A 15,723-nucleotide genomic window follows, 5' to 3' on the forward strand; every position below is an offset into this window, starting at 1 on the left:
GAAGGAAGGAAGGAGATACATGGAAAGGGGGGGAGGAAGGAATAAAGATGGGGAGGGAGGGGGGTCAGTCTTGAAAAGCCAGGCCTGTGTCCCTGGCCCGGCCTTGAACCCCCGCCCTCCCTCCCCTCCCCTTCTCCAGGTCATCGAGAAGGCCCACAACAACGAGCTGGAGCCCACGCCGGGCAACACCCTGCGCCAGACCTTTGAGAACCAGGTCAACCGCATCCTGAACGATGCCCGAGACAAGACGGGCTCCTCGGCCCAGAAGTCCCTCTCCGAATACAACAACTTCAAGTCCATGGTGGTCTCGGGGGCCAAAGGCTCCAAAATCAACATCTCCCAGGTAGGACCCACCTCGCCCCGCTCTGGGTAGCTCAGCCGCTGGAGCATCCGAGGGTCCAGGGTTCAAGTTACCTCTTCGGGCGATCCATTTCGAGAGCCAGTTGGGTCTCGTGCTTGACGCACCAGACTAGAAAGTCTGGGACAAGGAGATCTAGTCCCGCCTTAAGACATAAAAGCCGGCTGGGTGACTTTGGGCCAATCACCAGGCGATGGTGAGTTCTAGTCCCGCCTTAGGCCCGAAAGCCGGCTGGGTGACTGGGTCAATCACCAGGCGATGGTGAGTTCTAGTCCCGCCTTAGGCACGAAAGCCAGCTGGGTGACTTTGGGCCAATCACCAGGCGACAGTGAGTTCTAGTCCTGCCTTAGGCCCGAAAGCCGGCTGGGTGACTTTGGGCCAGTCACTAGGAGACAGAGAGTTCTAGTCCCGCCTTATGCCTGAAAGCCGGCTGGGTGACTTTGGGCCAATTGACGGTGAGTTCTAGTCCCACCCTAGGCCCGAAAGCCAGCTGGGTGACTTTGGGCCAGTCCCTCTCTCAGTTCAAATCACCTGACAGGACTTGTTTTGGGGAAAATAGGAAAAAGGAGCATTGGATATGTTCATCCTTATTTATAAAATATTATTATTATTATCATTATTATTATTATTATTATTATTATTATTATTATTATTATTATTATTATCAATTTGAGTTTTCAGTTGACTGAGTTTCATGTTTTATGAATAAAAGTTTTATATATATAATAATAATAATAATAATAATACTCGGAACATCTTAGATACCTGGTTGATACCTAGGATGCCGGCAGCAACCCATGTCAACCGTTAAAAGTAAAGGTAAAGTTTCCCCCGCACACGCGTGCTAGTCGTTTCCGACTCTAGGGGCCGGTGCTCATCTCCGTTTCAAAGCCGAAGAGCCAGCGCTTGTCCGAGGACGTCTCCATGGTCATGTGGCCGGCATGACTAGACGCCAAAGCACACGGAACGCTGTTCCCTTCCCACCGGAGTGGTCCCTATTTTTCTACTTGCATTTTTACGTGTTTTCGAACTGCTAGGTTGGCAGAAGCTGGGACGAGTAACAGGCGCTCACTCTGTTACGCAGCGCTCGGGATTCGACCCGCCAAACTGCCGACCTTCCAATCGACAAGCTCAGCGTCCTAACCCACTGAGCCACCACCGTTAGTTCCAGTCAATTTGAGTGTTCAGTTGACTGAGGTTCACGTTTAATGAATAAAAGCTATGTAGTCATAATAATAATAATAATAATAAATATAATAAAGGCAGGATATTAAACTTGAGGCTTGGGGAGGTATGGTTCCCCAGAAATCTCACCTGACCGGGCTGTTCTCCTCCTGCCCCCCCCCCCACCCCAGGTCATCGCGGTGGTGGGGCAGCAAAACGTGGAAGGAAAACGCATCCCCTTCGGCTTCAAGCATCGCACGCTGCCCCACTTCATCAAGGACGACTACGGGCCGGAGAGCAGGGGCTTCGTGGAGAATTCCTACCTGGCCGGCCTGACCCCCACCGAGTTCTTCTTCCACGCCATGGGGGGCCGAGAAGGGCTGATCGACACGGCCGTCAAGACTGCCGAAACGGGTGAGTCGGATGTGGGTTGGGCTGGCTTCAGGTCACAAAGTGTGACGAGCAGGAAGTCTCAAATTTGGGAGCTGCCCTGGACTCTTCAACGTTTCAATATTTGGGGGTGGGTGGGTAGGTGGGTGGCCCCAAAGATGAGGGGGGGGTGTTTCCACCTATTATTCTCCAAAGCACCCGAAGGCAGCACAAGGATGGAAACTGACCAAAGAGAGAAGCGACCAATTTCCAGACAGCGTGAACGATTAACCAGCGGAACAGCTTGCCACCAGAAATTGTGGGTGCTCCATCGCTGGAGTTTTTTTTTTTTTTTAAAAAACAACCATTTGTTTGAAATTGCATAGGGTCTGCTGCTCAAGCAGGGGGCTGGACTAGAAGACCTCCAAGGTCCCTTACAACTGTGTTATTCTGTTCATTAACCAGTGGAACAGCTTGCCCCCAGAAATTGCGGGTGCTCCATCGCTGGAGTTTTTTTTAAAAAAACAAGCTTCTTTTTGAAATTCCATTGGCTCTCCTGCCCGAGCAGGGGGCTGGACTAGAAGACCTCCGAGGTCCCTTCCAACTCGCTGGTTGTGTTATGCTGAGCTCCTCCGCTTCTTAACCAGGTTACATCCAGCGCCGGCTGATCAAGTCCATGGAGTCGGTCATGGTGAAATACGATGCCACTGTCCGCAACTCCATCAACCAGGTGGTGCAGCTGCGTTACGGCGAGGATGGACTGGCCGGGGAGAGCGTCGAGTTCCAGAACCTGGCCACGCTCAAGCCTTCCAACAAAGCCTTTGAGAAGAAGTGAGTCCTCCTTCGCACTCAGCGCCCTGGCCCAGTTGGCTGGCCTTGTTGGAGGGGGGTGGGGCTCCTGGGTTGGTTTGCCATTCCAGGAAAGCTGCTCGGGATTTGTTCCTGTAAACGATCCCAGCAGATCCAGGAATCCTTTCCACTCCTACTTTCCCCCACGACAACCCTGTGAGGGAAGCCCACCCCATCTTAAAATGGCCACGATTGGGAAACCACAGTTGGGAACGGCTAAGCGGCCGTGGAGTCCCCTCAAACAACAGAATAATAGGACACAGGCAGTCCTCGGCTTACAGCAACATCACTGAAAAAAAGCCACCTGGGGCCAGTTCTCCAGACTTGCAACCTCGTGGTCAGGTGATCAAAATTCGGACGCTTGGCGACTGACTCGTACCTATGACGGTCGCAGCGTCCCGGAGGGGAGGGGGGGTCACTCGATTTTTGCCCCTTTTGGCTACCTTCCGACAAGCAAAGTTGAGGCGGAGTCCAGATCCACCCAACCTCTGCGTTGCTAACTGAAAAACGGCTGCGGGCGATTCGCTTAACGACGGCGGCAAGAGAGGTCGCAAAGTGGGCTCAAGGCTCGCTTGAGCGAACGTCTCCCTTCCGCAACGCACAATTTCGGGGGGTTCGGGTTGCGGGCTGCCTGCAACGAGAGCCAGGAAGGGACCTCAAGAGGTCGTCTAGTCCAGGGGTAGGCAACCTCGGCTCTTTTATGACTCATGGACTTCAACTCCCAGAATTCCTGAGCCAGCCAAGCTGGCTCAGGAATTCTGGGAGTTGAAGTCCATGAGTCATAAAAGAGCCGAGGTTGCCTACCCCTGGTCTAGTCCAACCCCTTCCCGAACCAGGACACCCCCCCGTCACCCCCACCCCATCCCCCTTGCCATTTGAGGCATCCTCCTCGGGCTTCCCTCTGCCCAGGTTCAAGTTCGACTACGCCAACGAGCGGGCTCTGCGCCGCACCCTGCAGGAGGAGATGGTGAAGGACATCCTGAGCAACGCCCACATCCAGAACGAGCTGGAGAGGGAGTTTGAGAAGATGAAGGAGGACCGGGAGGTGCTCAGGGTCATCTTCCCCACGGGGGACAGCAAGGTGAGGCACCTGCCCCCCACCCCTCCGGGAAACAGGGGCGCCCTCTCCCCCCCCCGCGTGGCCCGTGATGGGCAGCCACGAGAAGAGGCGGGCTGGGTTTGGCCACGCCGTGCTCCCCATTCACACGACTTGAGGGAAAAGCCCACTCCCCCTGCCGTGTGGGGCGTCCGTTTGGAAGCGTCAGAGGAGGAGGAGGAGCATCGCGGTCCCACGGGATGCCGGGGACGGGTGTTTAATTAGAGTAACGAATAGTGGGAAAGGGGCCTCGGAGGTCCTCTAGTCCAACCCCCCCCCCTGCTCAGGCAGGAGACCCTATCCCATTTCAGACAAATGGCTGTCCAGTCTCTTCTTAAAAACTTACACAGTGTTGGAGCATTCACCGCTTCTGGAGGCGGGTTAGATAGATAGATAGAGATAGATAATAGATATAGACAGATAGATGGGGAGATATAGCTAGATAATAGCGATAGACGTAGGGAGAGATAGATAATAATAACAATAATAATGATGATGATGATGATGATGTTGGAAGGTACCTTGGAGGTCATCTAATCCAAACCCCTACTCAGGCAGGAAACCCTATAAGTACCATTTCAGACAAAGGGCTGTCCAGTCTCTTCTTAAAGACTTACACAGTGTTGGAGAAGGGAGGGAGGAAGGGAGGGAGGAAGGAAGGAAGGAAGGAAGGAAGGAAGGAAGGAAGGAAGGAAGGAAGAAGAATAGAGTTGAAAGGGACCTTGGAGGTCATGTAGTCCAGGCCCCCTGCTCAGGTAGGAAACCCTGTACCATTTCAGACAAAGGGCTGTCCAGTCTCTTCTTAAAGACATCCAGTGATGGAGAAGGGAGGAAGGAAGGATAACAGAATAATAAGAGTTGAAAGTGACCTTGGAGGTCATCTAGTCCAACCCCCCTGCTCAGGCAGGAAACCCCGTCCCATTTCAGACAAAGGGCTGTCCAGTCTCTTCTTAAAAACCTCCAGCGTTGGAGCATTCACAGCTTCTGGAGGCAGGTAGTTCCACTGTTTAATTGTCCTCACTGTCCGGAAGTTTCTCCTTAGTTCCAGGCTGCTTCTCTCCTTGACTAGTTTCCATCCATTGCTGCTTCTCCTGCCTTCAGGCACTTTGGAGAGTAGCTTGACTCCCTCTTCTTTGGGGCAGTCCCTGAGATACTGGAATAACTGCTATCATGTCCCCCCTCGTCCTTCTCTTCGTTAAACCGGACATCCCCGATTCCAGCAACCGTTCCTTATGTGTTTTAAGCCTCCGATCCCCTGATCCTCTTTGTTGCTCTTCTCTGCCCTCTTTCCAGAGTCTCAACATCTTCTTTACATCGTGGCGATCGAAACCCGGCGCGGGATTCCCAAGTTTCGCGTTATAAAAATGACGCTAACTGGTGACTCTCTCCCTCTTGTCCCAGGTGGTCCTGCCTTGCAACCTGCTGCGCATGATCTGGAACGCCCAGAAAATTTTCCACATCAACACCCGCCTCCCCTCTGACCTGCATCCCATCAAGGTGGTGGAAGGTGAGTCGGGGGGGGGGGGGAGAAAGAGGGGGGTGGGCAAACCGAGGCTTCTTCCCTGGGCAGAATAGGGAGGAGTTTTGGAGCCTGGGCATCTGAGAGGACCCATCCCTGTTTTTTCTGAGCTGTGGGGATCGGGGTCTGGCCTTGCCTGCAGGTCATTCAAGTGGGGTCAGGAGCATTGATTTGTGCTTTAAATTGTAAGCCGCCCTGAATCTTCGGAGAAGGGCGGGATATAAATGGGATTAAAAAAAAACGGATCAATTCCTTCCTTTCCTCTCCTCCCAGGCGTGAAGGATCTGAGCAAGAAGCTGGTGATTGTGAACGGCGACGACCCCCTGAGCAAGCAGGCCCAAGAAAACGCCACCTTGCTCTTCAACATCCACTTGCGTTCCACGCTCTGCAGCCGTCGCATGATTGAGGAGTTCCGGCTGAGCGGGGAAGCCTTTGACTGGCTGCTGGGAGAAATCGAATCCAAGTTCAACCAGGCCATCGTGAGTGCCGACTGAGACACACCCGCACGCCCACACAAAGGAAAGTCACCTGCCCAACGAAAAGCAGGCAGGAAGATGTGAAACCGAGCCGTTTTCAGTTCCCGCGATCCTCCTCCTTTAAGTTCCGCTCGAAAGTCTTTAAAACTTCTCCCTTTGCACCTTCCGGTTTCCATCTTGAGCAGCTGTGGAAATTGGGGAGGGAGGGGGGCAGAGTTTCCCTTCGGAGGGGGGGGGGCGTTCAGCCTAGCCAAGGAGTGGCCCTCTGGGACCACTAAAACGGCCCAGAATTCCTTGCTGCTGCAGCTCGGTTTTTCGCGATGGGAAGTAAACACATGCCTGATCGTTTTCGGGTGGAAAATTTTGCCCTGGCTTTAATAGGGGTCAGAAGATGGCCGGAATCTCCTTGGGACGGGCCCAAGATTCATAATTTTCTTCTTGGCTTCGGCTCCCTTTCCTGTAACACAATCCGCAAGGGGTTAGGAAGCTTCTCCGTTTTTCAGTCACTCCGTTCCTCCAAGGTGGCCTGATGTGGGTTTGAAGCAAGCCACGTTGGGAAAACATTATCTGCAGCTTGAACAGCCTTTCCCTTAACTCAGGCGACCTTCAGATGGGTGGACCTCAACTCCCAGAGGTCTATCTGATGGCTGTGCTGCTTGGGGATTTTGGGAACTGAAGTCCACCTTTGGGATGGATGCCCAGAGAAGCAGATGACTGATAATAGCCTCTGGTGGGAAGTTAGTTGTTTATCAAACATACAGGAGGTCCTCAACGACCCGTCGTTCAGTGACTTTTTGAAGTCACGGCCTATCTGAAAAGAGGGGAGTTACAACAGCTCCCGTTGGCTCCCCCGTCACGTGACTACACGGCCCTGTCGTGATGCCGTGTGACTTGTTTTACAACGGTTTCATTGAAAACCGTAGCCACAGCAAGTTATTTGTTTGCTTAACAGCCGCTGCAAGAAGGATCATAAAATCGGGTTGGTCGCACGACCAATTCCGTGCGCAAACGGGCAGGCTCCGCAACTCGAGGACTTCCTGCGGGAATACAAGCTCCCATTTTCCAAACTTAACGAGCCGTCGCACTCGGCCTCAAATCCAGGAAATATTCCCAGCTCTCCTTTTTCCACAGGCTCACCCTGGTGAGATGGTGGGGGCCTTGGCCGCCCAGTCCCTGGGAGAACCTGCTACCCAGATGACCCTCAACACTTTCCACTACGCTGGGGTCTCGGCCAAAAACGTGACCCTGGGGGTGCCTCGGCTGAAGGAACTGATCAACATTTCCAAAAAGCCCAAGACTCCTTCTCTGACGGTCTTCCTTCTGGGACAGTCCGCTCGTGATGCTGAGAGGGCCAAGGTGAGGAGGAGAAGAGGGGGTGGTGGTAAAGTTGGCCTTGGCTGTGGAGTATGAGGGCATCTCAGAAGGTTCCTGCCCTCCCATGCTGGAGGTCTTTCTCCTAACTCAGGGTGGAGGTGGTAGGTTGTGCCCCCGACATTTTCTCCCTCCATCTCTTGAGGGCCAACTGCAGATGGGTGGGCAAACCCTAGAGGTAGACCCCTCCGCAAGGAAGTAGCTTCCAGTGTTGATGCGTCTTCCCGTTTCTCCATCCCAGGATATCCTCTGCCGCTTGGAGCACACCACCCTTCGCAAGGTGACGGCCAACACGGCCATCTACTACGACCCCAACCCGCAGAACACTGTGGTGGCCGAGGACCAGGAGTGGGTGAACGTCTACTACGAGATGCCCGACTTTGACGTCACCCGCATCTCCCCTTGGCTGCTGAGGGTGGAGCTGGACCGCAAGCACATGACGGACCGCAAGCTCACCATGGAGCAGATCGCCGAGAAGATCAATGCCGGTGAGTCAGGGATTGACGGCCGGAGCTCGCTCTGTCCTTTGCCCGTGTCCACCGGTAGCCCATTGGATAACCTTTCTTCTTCTTCTTCTTGTTCCGCAGGCTTTGGGGATGACCTCAACTGCATCTTCAACGATGATAATGCTGAGAAGCTGGTGCTGCGCATTCGTATCATGAACAGTGATGAGAACAAGATGCAAGAGGTGGGGAAAGCAATCACTCTTACCATTAAACCTCTGGGGATTGGAGTTGATGGGAAACGGGTACGATGGCCAGGGTCTTGTTCAACTGAAGGAAGCAGATACCCTTGGGTATCTTGAGAGTAGCTTTGGCCAGCTCATGCATTTCTGACAGGGTTCGTGGTCTGTGACCTCTGGGCCAGGGTGGGGCAGGTGGACTTGAGTCAAATACAGCCATGGTTCCACCAACCAACCAATGAGGGTTGAGTCCATGGTTGTGCCAGCAATCCTATGTAGTCTGGTACCAGGTTTCCAGGAATTTTGGTCCTTAGCTTGGTCTAGGATACTCACAGTTGAAACTATAGTGGACTCTACCCATGCATTGTGAGAGTGTCTTCATTGTGTCTTCCAACTGGTATTCATGGATGTGCTTTGCTAGTCTTCTGCCTGTTTGTCCTACAGAGTGGCTGTCACAGTCCTTGCATTGCATGCTGTAGTTTTTATTCTCTCTCTTGAATGGTGTGTAAACGTGGTTTATCTCTATGTGCCTGTTGATGGCTAATTTGTCTGAGTTCCAGGAATTCCCTAGCGTGTTTGGACTTGGCTCGGTCTAGGATACTGTCAGTTACCCAATTGAAACTATGGTCAAGTCTGCCCATGTGCTAATTGGTGTTCATGGATGCGGTCTGCTAGTCTTCTGCCTGTTTATCCTACATAGTGGTTGTCATTGCGCTTACACCAGGAGTCTGCAACCTTGGCAACTTAAAGACATGTGGACTTCAACTCCCAGAATTCTGGGAGTTCATGTCCACAAGTCACAAAGTTGTCAAGGTTGGAGACCCCTGCCTTATACTGTATGTGGTACATGAGAGATCTTTCTTCTCTGGTGGCTTAGGAGGAAGAGGTGGTGGACAAGATGGACGATGACGTTTTCCTGCGCTGCATCGAATCCAACATGCTGACGGACATGACCCTTCAAGGCATTGAGCAGATCAGCAAGGTGAGGCCAGGAGGCCTGTCCTTACAGCTCCTAACCCTCCCGAAAAATGTCCTTATCTTTCCCCCGTCCCACCCGGGTTACTGACGTTGTTAATTCACCAGCCTGCTCCTCCTCCTCCTTCCTCAGGTGTACATGCACCTGCCCCAGACCGACAACAAGAAGAAAATCATCATCACTGAAGATGGCGAGTTCAAAGCCCTCCAGGAATGGATCCTGGAAACCGATGGCGTGAGCCTCATGCGCGTGCTGAGTGAGAAAGACGTGGACCCCGTGCGCACCACCTCTAACGATATCGTGGAGATTTTCACGGTGAGCCCCGAAGCGGCGTGGCGTTTCCTTGGGGTTGGGATAAAGAAGGTCCTGGAGCGTGCCAGGCGGCAACCTGGAGAATCCATCTTCCTCCGTTACAGGTGCTGGGAATTGAGGCGGTGAGGAAGGCCCTTGAACGGGAGCTGTACCACGTCATCTCCTTCGACGGCTCCTACGTCAACTATCGCCACTTGGCCCTGCTCTGCGACACCATGACCTGTCGCGGGCACTTGATGGCCATCACGCGGCACGGCGTCAACCGCCAGGACACGGGCCCGCTCATGAAGTGCTCCTTCGAAGAGACAGTGAGTTTGTGTAGGGCGCGAACGACCAGGCCCTCCTGTGTAGAGCTCAAGCAATCCACTTTATTGTTTTAAGCCCCTAATACAAGAATCTTCCCAGCGTTGCCGCTTCTGCCTGGGAAGACCAGATAAGGTTCTAAAGCAGGGATGTCAAACTCAGGGCCTACAAGCAGACTAGTAGGAGTAGATGTTGAGTGTGTAGCAGGGGGGGGGGATAGTTGAAGCGGTGGCAGCCCCAGAGGGGCCTGGAACAGAGTCAACTGGGGCTGCCAGGGCTTGGTGGAGACCCCAGAATTGGCACACGCAGTTGAATAGGCCCAGCCGGGGCAGCGGTTGAACTTATGGGGGAGCAGAGGAGAGGATATTATAGGAACGGTTTTGGCGGGAAAGGGAGAAGGCAATAGGGAGGAGAAGAGAGAGACTTCTGTGGGGCAGGCCTGAGGGAGACAAGGGGGCACGAAAGGACAGGCTTCTGTGGGGCAGGCCTGAAGGAGAAAAGAGGAGAATAGGGAGAGGCTTCTATGGGGCAGGGCAGGCCTGAGGGAGAAAAAAGAATAGGAAGGCTTCTGTGGGGCAGGGCAGGGCAGGCCTGGGGCAGAAAAGAGCAAGAGAATAGGAAGGCTTCTGTGGGGCAGGGCAGGCTGAGGGAGAAAAGGGGAGAATAACAGGCTTCTGTGGGGCAGGCCAGGCTGAGGGAGAAAGGGGGAGGAGAATAGGGAGAGGCTTCTGTGGGGCCAGGCAGGCCTGAGGGAGAGAAGGAGGCAGGAAAGGACAGGCTTCTGTGGGGCAGGCCTGGGGTAGCAAAGAGGAAGAGAAGGGGAGAATAACAGAGGCTTCTGTGGGGCAGGGCAGGCCTCATGAAGAAAAGAGAATAGGAAGGCTTCTGTGGGGCAGGGCAGGCCTGATGGAGAAAAGAGGAGAATAGGGAGAGGCTTCTGTGGGGCAGGGCAGGCCTGAGGGAGAAAAAAGAATAGGAAGGCTTCTGTGGGGCAGGGCAGGCTGAGGGAGAAAGGGGGATGAGAACAGGGAGAGGCTCCTGTGGGGCAGGGCAGGCCTCATGAAGAAAAGAGAATAGGAAGGCTTCTGTGGGGCAGGCCTGAAGGAGAAAAGAGAATAGGAAGGCTTCTGTGGGGCAGGCCAGGCTGAGGGAGAAAGGGGAAGGAGAACAGGGAGAGGCTTCTGTGGGGCAGGGCAGGCCTGTGGGAGAAAAGGGGAGAATAACAGGCTTCTGTGGGGCAGGGCAGGCCTGTGGGAGAAAAGGGGAGAATAACAGGCTTCTGTGGGGCAGGGCAGGCCTCATGAAGAAAAGAGAATAGGAAGGCTTCTGTGGGGCAGGCCAGGCTGAGGGAGAAAGGGGGAGGAGAATAGGGAGAGGCTTCTGTGGGGCAGGCCTGGGGTAGCAAAGAGGAAGAGAATAGGAAGGCTTCTGTGGGGCAGGCCCTCTTGTTTCAACGTAGTGAGTCCAGGCTAATTCCTCGCTTGACACCCCCCCTCTTTCCAACTGGGACCGTTGCCCCCCTCCCAAAATGTCTGGGGCTTGGGACCAAGAGCTGTGCTCTGTGCTGGTCCTCTGGCCCCTGTGCCACCCATGGGGCTGCTCCTGCCTCCTCCAGGTCGACGTCTTGATGGAGGCGGCCGCCCACGGCGAGAGCGACCCCATGAAAGGGGTCTCGGAAAACATCATGCTGGGCCAGCTGGCGCCGGCCGGCACCGGTTGCTTCGACCTGCTGTTGGATGCAGAAAAGTGCAAATTCGGCATGGAGATCCCCACCAACATCACCGGGCTGGGCGTCGGGGGCCGTAAGTCCTGGCTGCCTCTCTTGGGGGAGCAGGGGGTGGTGGTCCGGAGAAGGGGACCCAATTTTGCGATCTTTTTTGCCACCGTCATTAAGCAAGCAATGGTTGTTAAGTGAATCATACGGTCGTTTAAGTGCATCTGGCTTCCCCCGTTGATGCTGCTTGTTGGAAGCCGACTGGGAAGGCTGCAAGTGAGGATCACGTGAATACGTGCCGGTCGCCAGGCACCTCAGTCCCGACCACGTCTCTGTGGTCATAAGTGCGAGGACCGGTCATAAATCACTATTTGCTGCTTTTGAAACTTTGAACGGCCACTAAACGAAAGGTGGCGCGTCACAGATGAGCTGTACAGGCAGTCCTCCGCTCACCCCGACCACAAAGGAGCCCGGAACATCTGTCGTTAAATGAGGCGTTTGTTAAATGAGTTTTACGACCTCTCTCGCCACGGTTGTGAAGCGAACCTCTGCATTTGCTAAGTTAGTCGCGTGGCTGTTAAGCGAATCCTGCTTCCCTGTTGACTTTGCTTGTCGGAAAGTGACGTGACCCCAGGGACGCTGCAGCCATCACAAAGGCGAATCCGGCATCCGAATTTGGATCGCTTGACTGCGGGGAGGCTGCAGCGGGTGTTTTAAGTGTGAAAAACGGTCCTTGGTCCCTTTTTTCAGTGCCACGTGACTTTGAACGGTCGCTAAATGAACCGTTGTAAGACAAGGACTGCCTGCAATCTGTTCATCAGCATCAAATTTGACCCACCTGGAGGGCCCTGGGTTGGGGAAGGCCTTGCTCATTCTCCAGCCCCAGACAGCTTGTCATTTAACATTCGGGGACGCCTTCCACATCTGGGGCCAGCCGGGTGCACCTTTCGCATCCGGCATTTCCGCCGCTCCAGCCTCTTCCTCGGGGGCACCGGTCCCGCTCACTCTTTCCTTCCCTTACAGCTACTGGCATGTTCTTCGGCTCTGCGCCCAGCCCCATGGGTGGGGTGTCCCCTGCCACGACCCCGTGGAACCAAGGTGCCACGCCAGCCTACGGCGCCTGGTCGCCCAGCGTGGGTAAGTATCGAAAAAGCGCTCTTTCCCAGTTTATGACGAAGTGGGTTACCTCGATGGTGGTTTGTACGGACGGGCTGATTTTCGTCGATTTAGGTGGGGGCGTCGATGGGTCCCACGGAGATCACGAACCCCGACAGCTTTTTTTTATTACGGAAATACGCCTGTGGCAGGATCTGTGGGGCGGCAGGAAAAAAACAACAACTCAGATTCTGTCATAAAAATGGGTTCGGTGAACTTTGCACCCCGAGCTCTTTCCCCGTTTTTCAAAATCTTGGCTTCGTAATCGGAGAATCCCATTGTGGGGGTGTGTTGAAGCTCGAGAGCCCTTAATCTAAAGTGCACTTCAAATATGCACGCTCCCCCCCCTCCAGCCCCCCCCCTGGGTGGGTCGGCCCTTGCGGGCTTCCCGGCTGCCAACACCAGCGGTTAAAGAGTTTGTAGAATGCTCAGAGCGAGCGGAGAAGAAGAACGCAGGCGGTCTCCGTTAAATTTATTTCCAATTAAGGGCTCCTGGGTTTAATGCAGCCTCTGCTCCCAGCCCTGCAGGGTGGGGAAGTGGAGGGGAGGGAGGGAGGAAGGAAGGAAGGAAGGAAGGAAGGAAGATGGAAAGGGAGGGAGGGAGGGAGGAAGGAGAGATGGGAAGGAAGGAGAAGGGAAGGGATGAAAGGAAGGAGAAAGGGAGGGGGGAAGGAAGAAAGGAAAGAGATGGGTAGGGAAGGAAGGAGACGGGAAGGAAGGAGAAGGGAGGGATGAAAGGAAGGAGAAATGAAGAAAGGGAGGGGGGCGCTGGTTTCTCTCTCAACTGCAATTCTCCCTTCCTCCTCTTTTTAGGGAGCGGAATGACCCCTGGGGCCGCCAGTTTTTCCCCCAGCGCAGCTTCCGATGCCAGCGGTTACAGCCCCGGGTATTCCCCCGCCTGGTCGCCCACCCCAGGCTCCCCCGGCTCTCCAGGGCCTTCCAGCCCCTACATTCCCTCTCCAGGTAGGTGGCTACCCCAGTCCTGCAGGCCCTCCCGTTGTTCTCGGAGGGTGGAATCCTGGATTAACCCTCGGTTTCCTTCTGCCTTTCCAGGCGGTGCGATGTCTCCCAGCTACTCCCCAACCTCTCCCGCCTACGAGCCCCGCTCGCCTGGGGTGTACACCCCGCAAAGCCCCAGCTACAGCCCCACCTCCCCATCCTACAGCCCCACCTCTCCTTCCTACTCTCCCACAAGCCCAAATTACAGCCCGACCAGCCCCAGCTACAGCCCCACCTCCCCGAGTTACTCTCCGACCAGCCCCAGCTATAGCCCGACGTCGCCCAGCTACAGCCCGACCAGCCCCAGCTACAGCCCAACTTCACCTAGTTATTCTCCAACCAGTCCCAGCTACAGCCCGACGTCGCCCAGCTACAGCCCGACGTCACCCAGCTACAGCCCGACGTCACCCAGCTACAGCCCGACGTCACCCAGCTACAGCCCGACTAGCCCTAGTTACAGCCCGACGTCGCCCAGCTACAGCCCCACCAGCCCTAGTTACAGCCCGACGTCGCCCAGCTACAGCCCCACCAGCCCTAATTACAGCCCAACCTCTCCAAACTACACCCCAACCTCTCCCAGCTACAGCCCGACTTCGCCCAGCTACAGCCCGACCTCTCCTAATTACACCCCGACCTCTCCGAACTACAGCCCGACATCTCCCAGTTACTCCCCTACCAGCCCTTCCTACAGCCCCACCTCGCCCAGCTACTCCCCCTCCAGCCCCCGCTACACCCCGCAGTCACCCACTTACACGCCTTCCTCGCCCAGCTACAGCCCCAGCTCTCCCAGCTACAGCCCAACCAGCCCCAAGTACACCCCAACTAGCCCGTCTTACAGCCCCAGCTCTCCGGAATACACCCCGACCAGCCCCAAGTACAGCCCAACCAGCCCCAAGTACAGCCCGACGTCGCCCACCTACAGCCCGACCACCCCGAAATACAGCCCGACCAGCCCCACCTACTCGCCGACGTCGCCAGTGTACACCCCGACGTCGCCGAAATACAGCCCGACCTCGCCCACCTACTCGCCCACCTCCCCCAAGTACAGCCCCACCTCCCCGACTTACTCGCCCACCTCCCCCAAGGGCTCCACCTACTCCCCGACCTCCCCCGGCTACAGCCCCACCTCGCCGACCTACAGCCTCACCAGCCCGGCCATCAGCCCAGACGACAGCGACGAAGAAAACTGAAGGAAGAGCGCCTGTTCGGGCGGAGAAAAGTTGGGGTGTGACGGCGGGGTGACAACAATCTGTTGAGAAGTCTGGACATTTGGGGTGGGGGGTGGGGGCTGACCTGCCCGGTTGCCAAAGGAAAACCCCAAGATTTTTAGAGGGGGGGTCTCACTTCAGCACCTCCCCCCTCTCCGTGACCCCGATTCTTCCTTTCGACTGTTCTTTTTCACCTTTCAGGAAACAAAAAAAAACAAAACAGCCAACCTTGTAAAACGATGGCGTAGATTTCCTAATGAACCCACAAAACCTGATGGGATAACTGGGGGGGGTGTTTACCCCAATTCCTACTGACCCCCTGGTATTGAGTACCCCCCCCTTTTTTTTCCCCTATGGTCCAGCTGGACCCTCCACGGTGGGTTCTCGGTGTATCGTTGGGGTTTATTTCTGTTGAAACGTTTTCTTGACTTTGGTGCATTGTGTTTTCACTTCGACTGGGGTGGGGTGGGGGTCTTTCCAGCACCCCAAAATTCTCACCCCGACCTAGTTTTTAAATTGAATCTTTTTTTTTCGGGGAGGGGGGGAACGGAGCCTGGTTGCGGCTGAGTTTTCTTTTTGAGTCCTGCATAGCATGTTTAAAAATAATAATAATAATAATAATATTCTCCCCCCTCCCTCCCGGTTCTGCTTCTTTCCTGCTAGCGGGGTGGGGGTGGGGGAAGAGAGTGGGGGTCTGGGTGGGGAGGGGGCCAAGAGGCTTCGATGTGAGGGCAGTAGTTAAAGCTTCCCCCAGCAACGGAGGAAGGAAAGGAGCGAAACAAGGCAGTCGAAGTGACGTTCTTTCGTTCGTTGAGTGTTTTTTGAGATTCTTGCTTTTTCTCTCTGCGAAATTTCTGTAACTTTCTGGACAAAAAAAAAAGAATAAAAGCTTTTTTAATAAGGGTGAGTGTCCATTCCGAAGTTTTAAATTGTGCAAATGGGGGGGTGCTTCTATTTTAGAATACAGGGCGTCCTCAGCTTACGACTAGTCGCTGTTTGAAGTTACGACCGATTTCAAAAAGGAGACATCTTAAAACAGGTGGGGAACTCAGGCCCTTTTAGGACTTGTGGACTTCAACTCCCAGAATTCCTCAGCCAGCCTGAGAGAACTATGACCTTTTCATGACTTGTGGGCTTCAACTCCCAGAATTCCTCAGGCAGCGTGAGGAAAC

General features: G+C 54.7%; 1 protein-coding gene across 2 annotated transcripts in view; it reads left to right on the plus strand.

Annotated features, from left to right (window-relative positions):
* Positions 1-15,454, plus strand: part of LOC308678357 (DNA-directed RNA polymerase II subunit RPB1-like) — a 40,843-nt gene extending 25,389 nt beyond the window's left edge. For both annotated transcript variants that reach the window (XM_081345493.1, XM_081345494.1), the window contains 16 exons: positions 140-343; positions 1,714-1,936; positions 2,539-2,722; positions 3,650-3,821; positions 5,238-5,343; positions 5,629-5,834; positions 6,963-7,187; positions 7,444-7,690; positions 7,790-7,890; positions 8,762-8,866; positions 8,993-9,175; positions 9,277-9,480; positions 11,091-11,277; positions 12,213-12,326; positions 13,158-13,307; positions 13,398-15,454. In XM_081345493.1, coding sequence (XP_081201619.1) covers positions 140-343; positions 1,714-1,936; positions 2,539-2,722; positions 3,650-3,821; positions 5,238-5,343; positions 5,629-5,834; positions 6,963-7,187; positions 7,444-7,690; positions 7,790-7,890; positions 8,762-8,866; positions 8,993-9,175; positions 9,277-9,480; positions 11,091-11,277; positions 12,213-12,326; positions 13,158-13,307; positions 13,398-14,533 — 3,747 coding nt within the window. In that variant the 3' untranslated portion in view covers positions 14,534-15,454. The remainder of the gene's footprint in view (positions 1-139; positions 344-1,713; positions 1,937-2,538; positions 2,723-3,649; positions 3,822-5,237; positions 5,344-5,628; positions 5,835-6,962; positions 7,188-7,443; positions 7,691-7,789; positions 7,891-8,761; positions 8,867-8,992; positions 9,176-9,276; positions 9,481-11,090; positions 11,278-12,212; positions 12,327-13,157; positions 13,308-13,397) is intronic.
* The last annotated feature ends 269 nt before the right edge of the window (positions 15,455-15,723 follow it).

Source organism: Vipera berus, assembly GCF_964194415.1.
Source record: "Vipera berus genome assembly, chromosome: Z".
Classification (NCBI taxonomy): Eukaryota; Metazoa; Chordata; class Lepidosauria; order Squamata; family Viperidae; genus Vipera; species Vipera berus.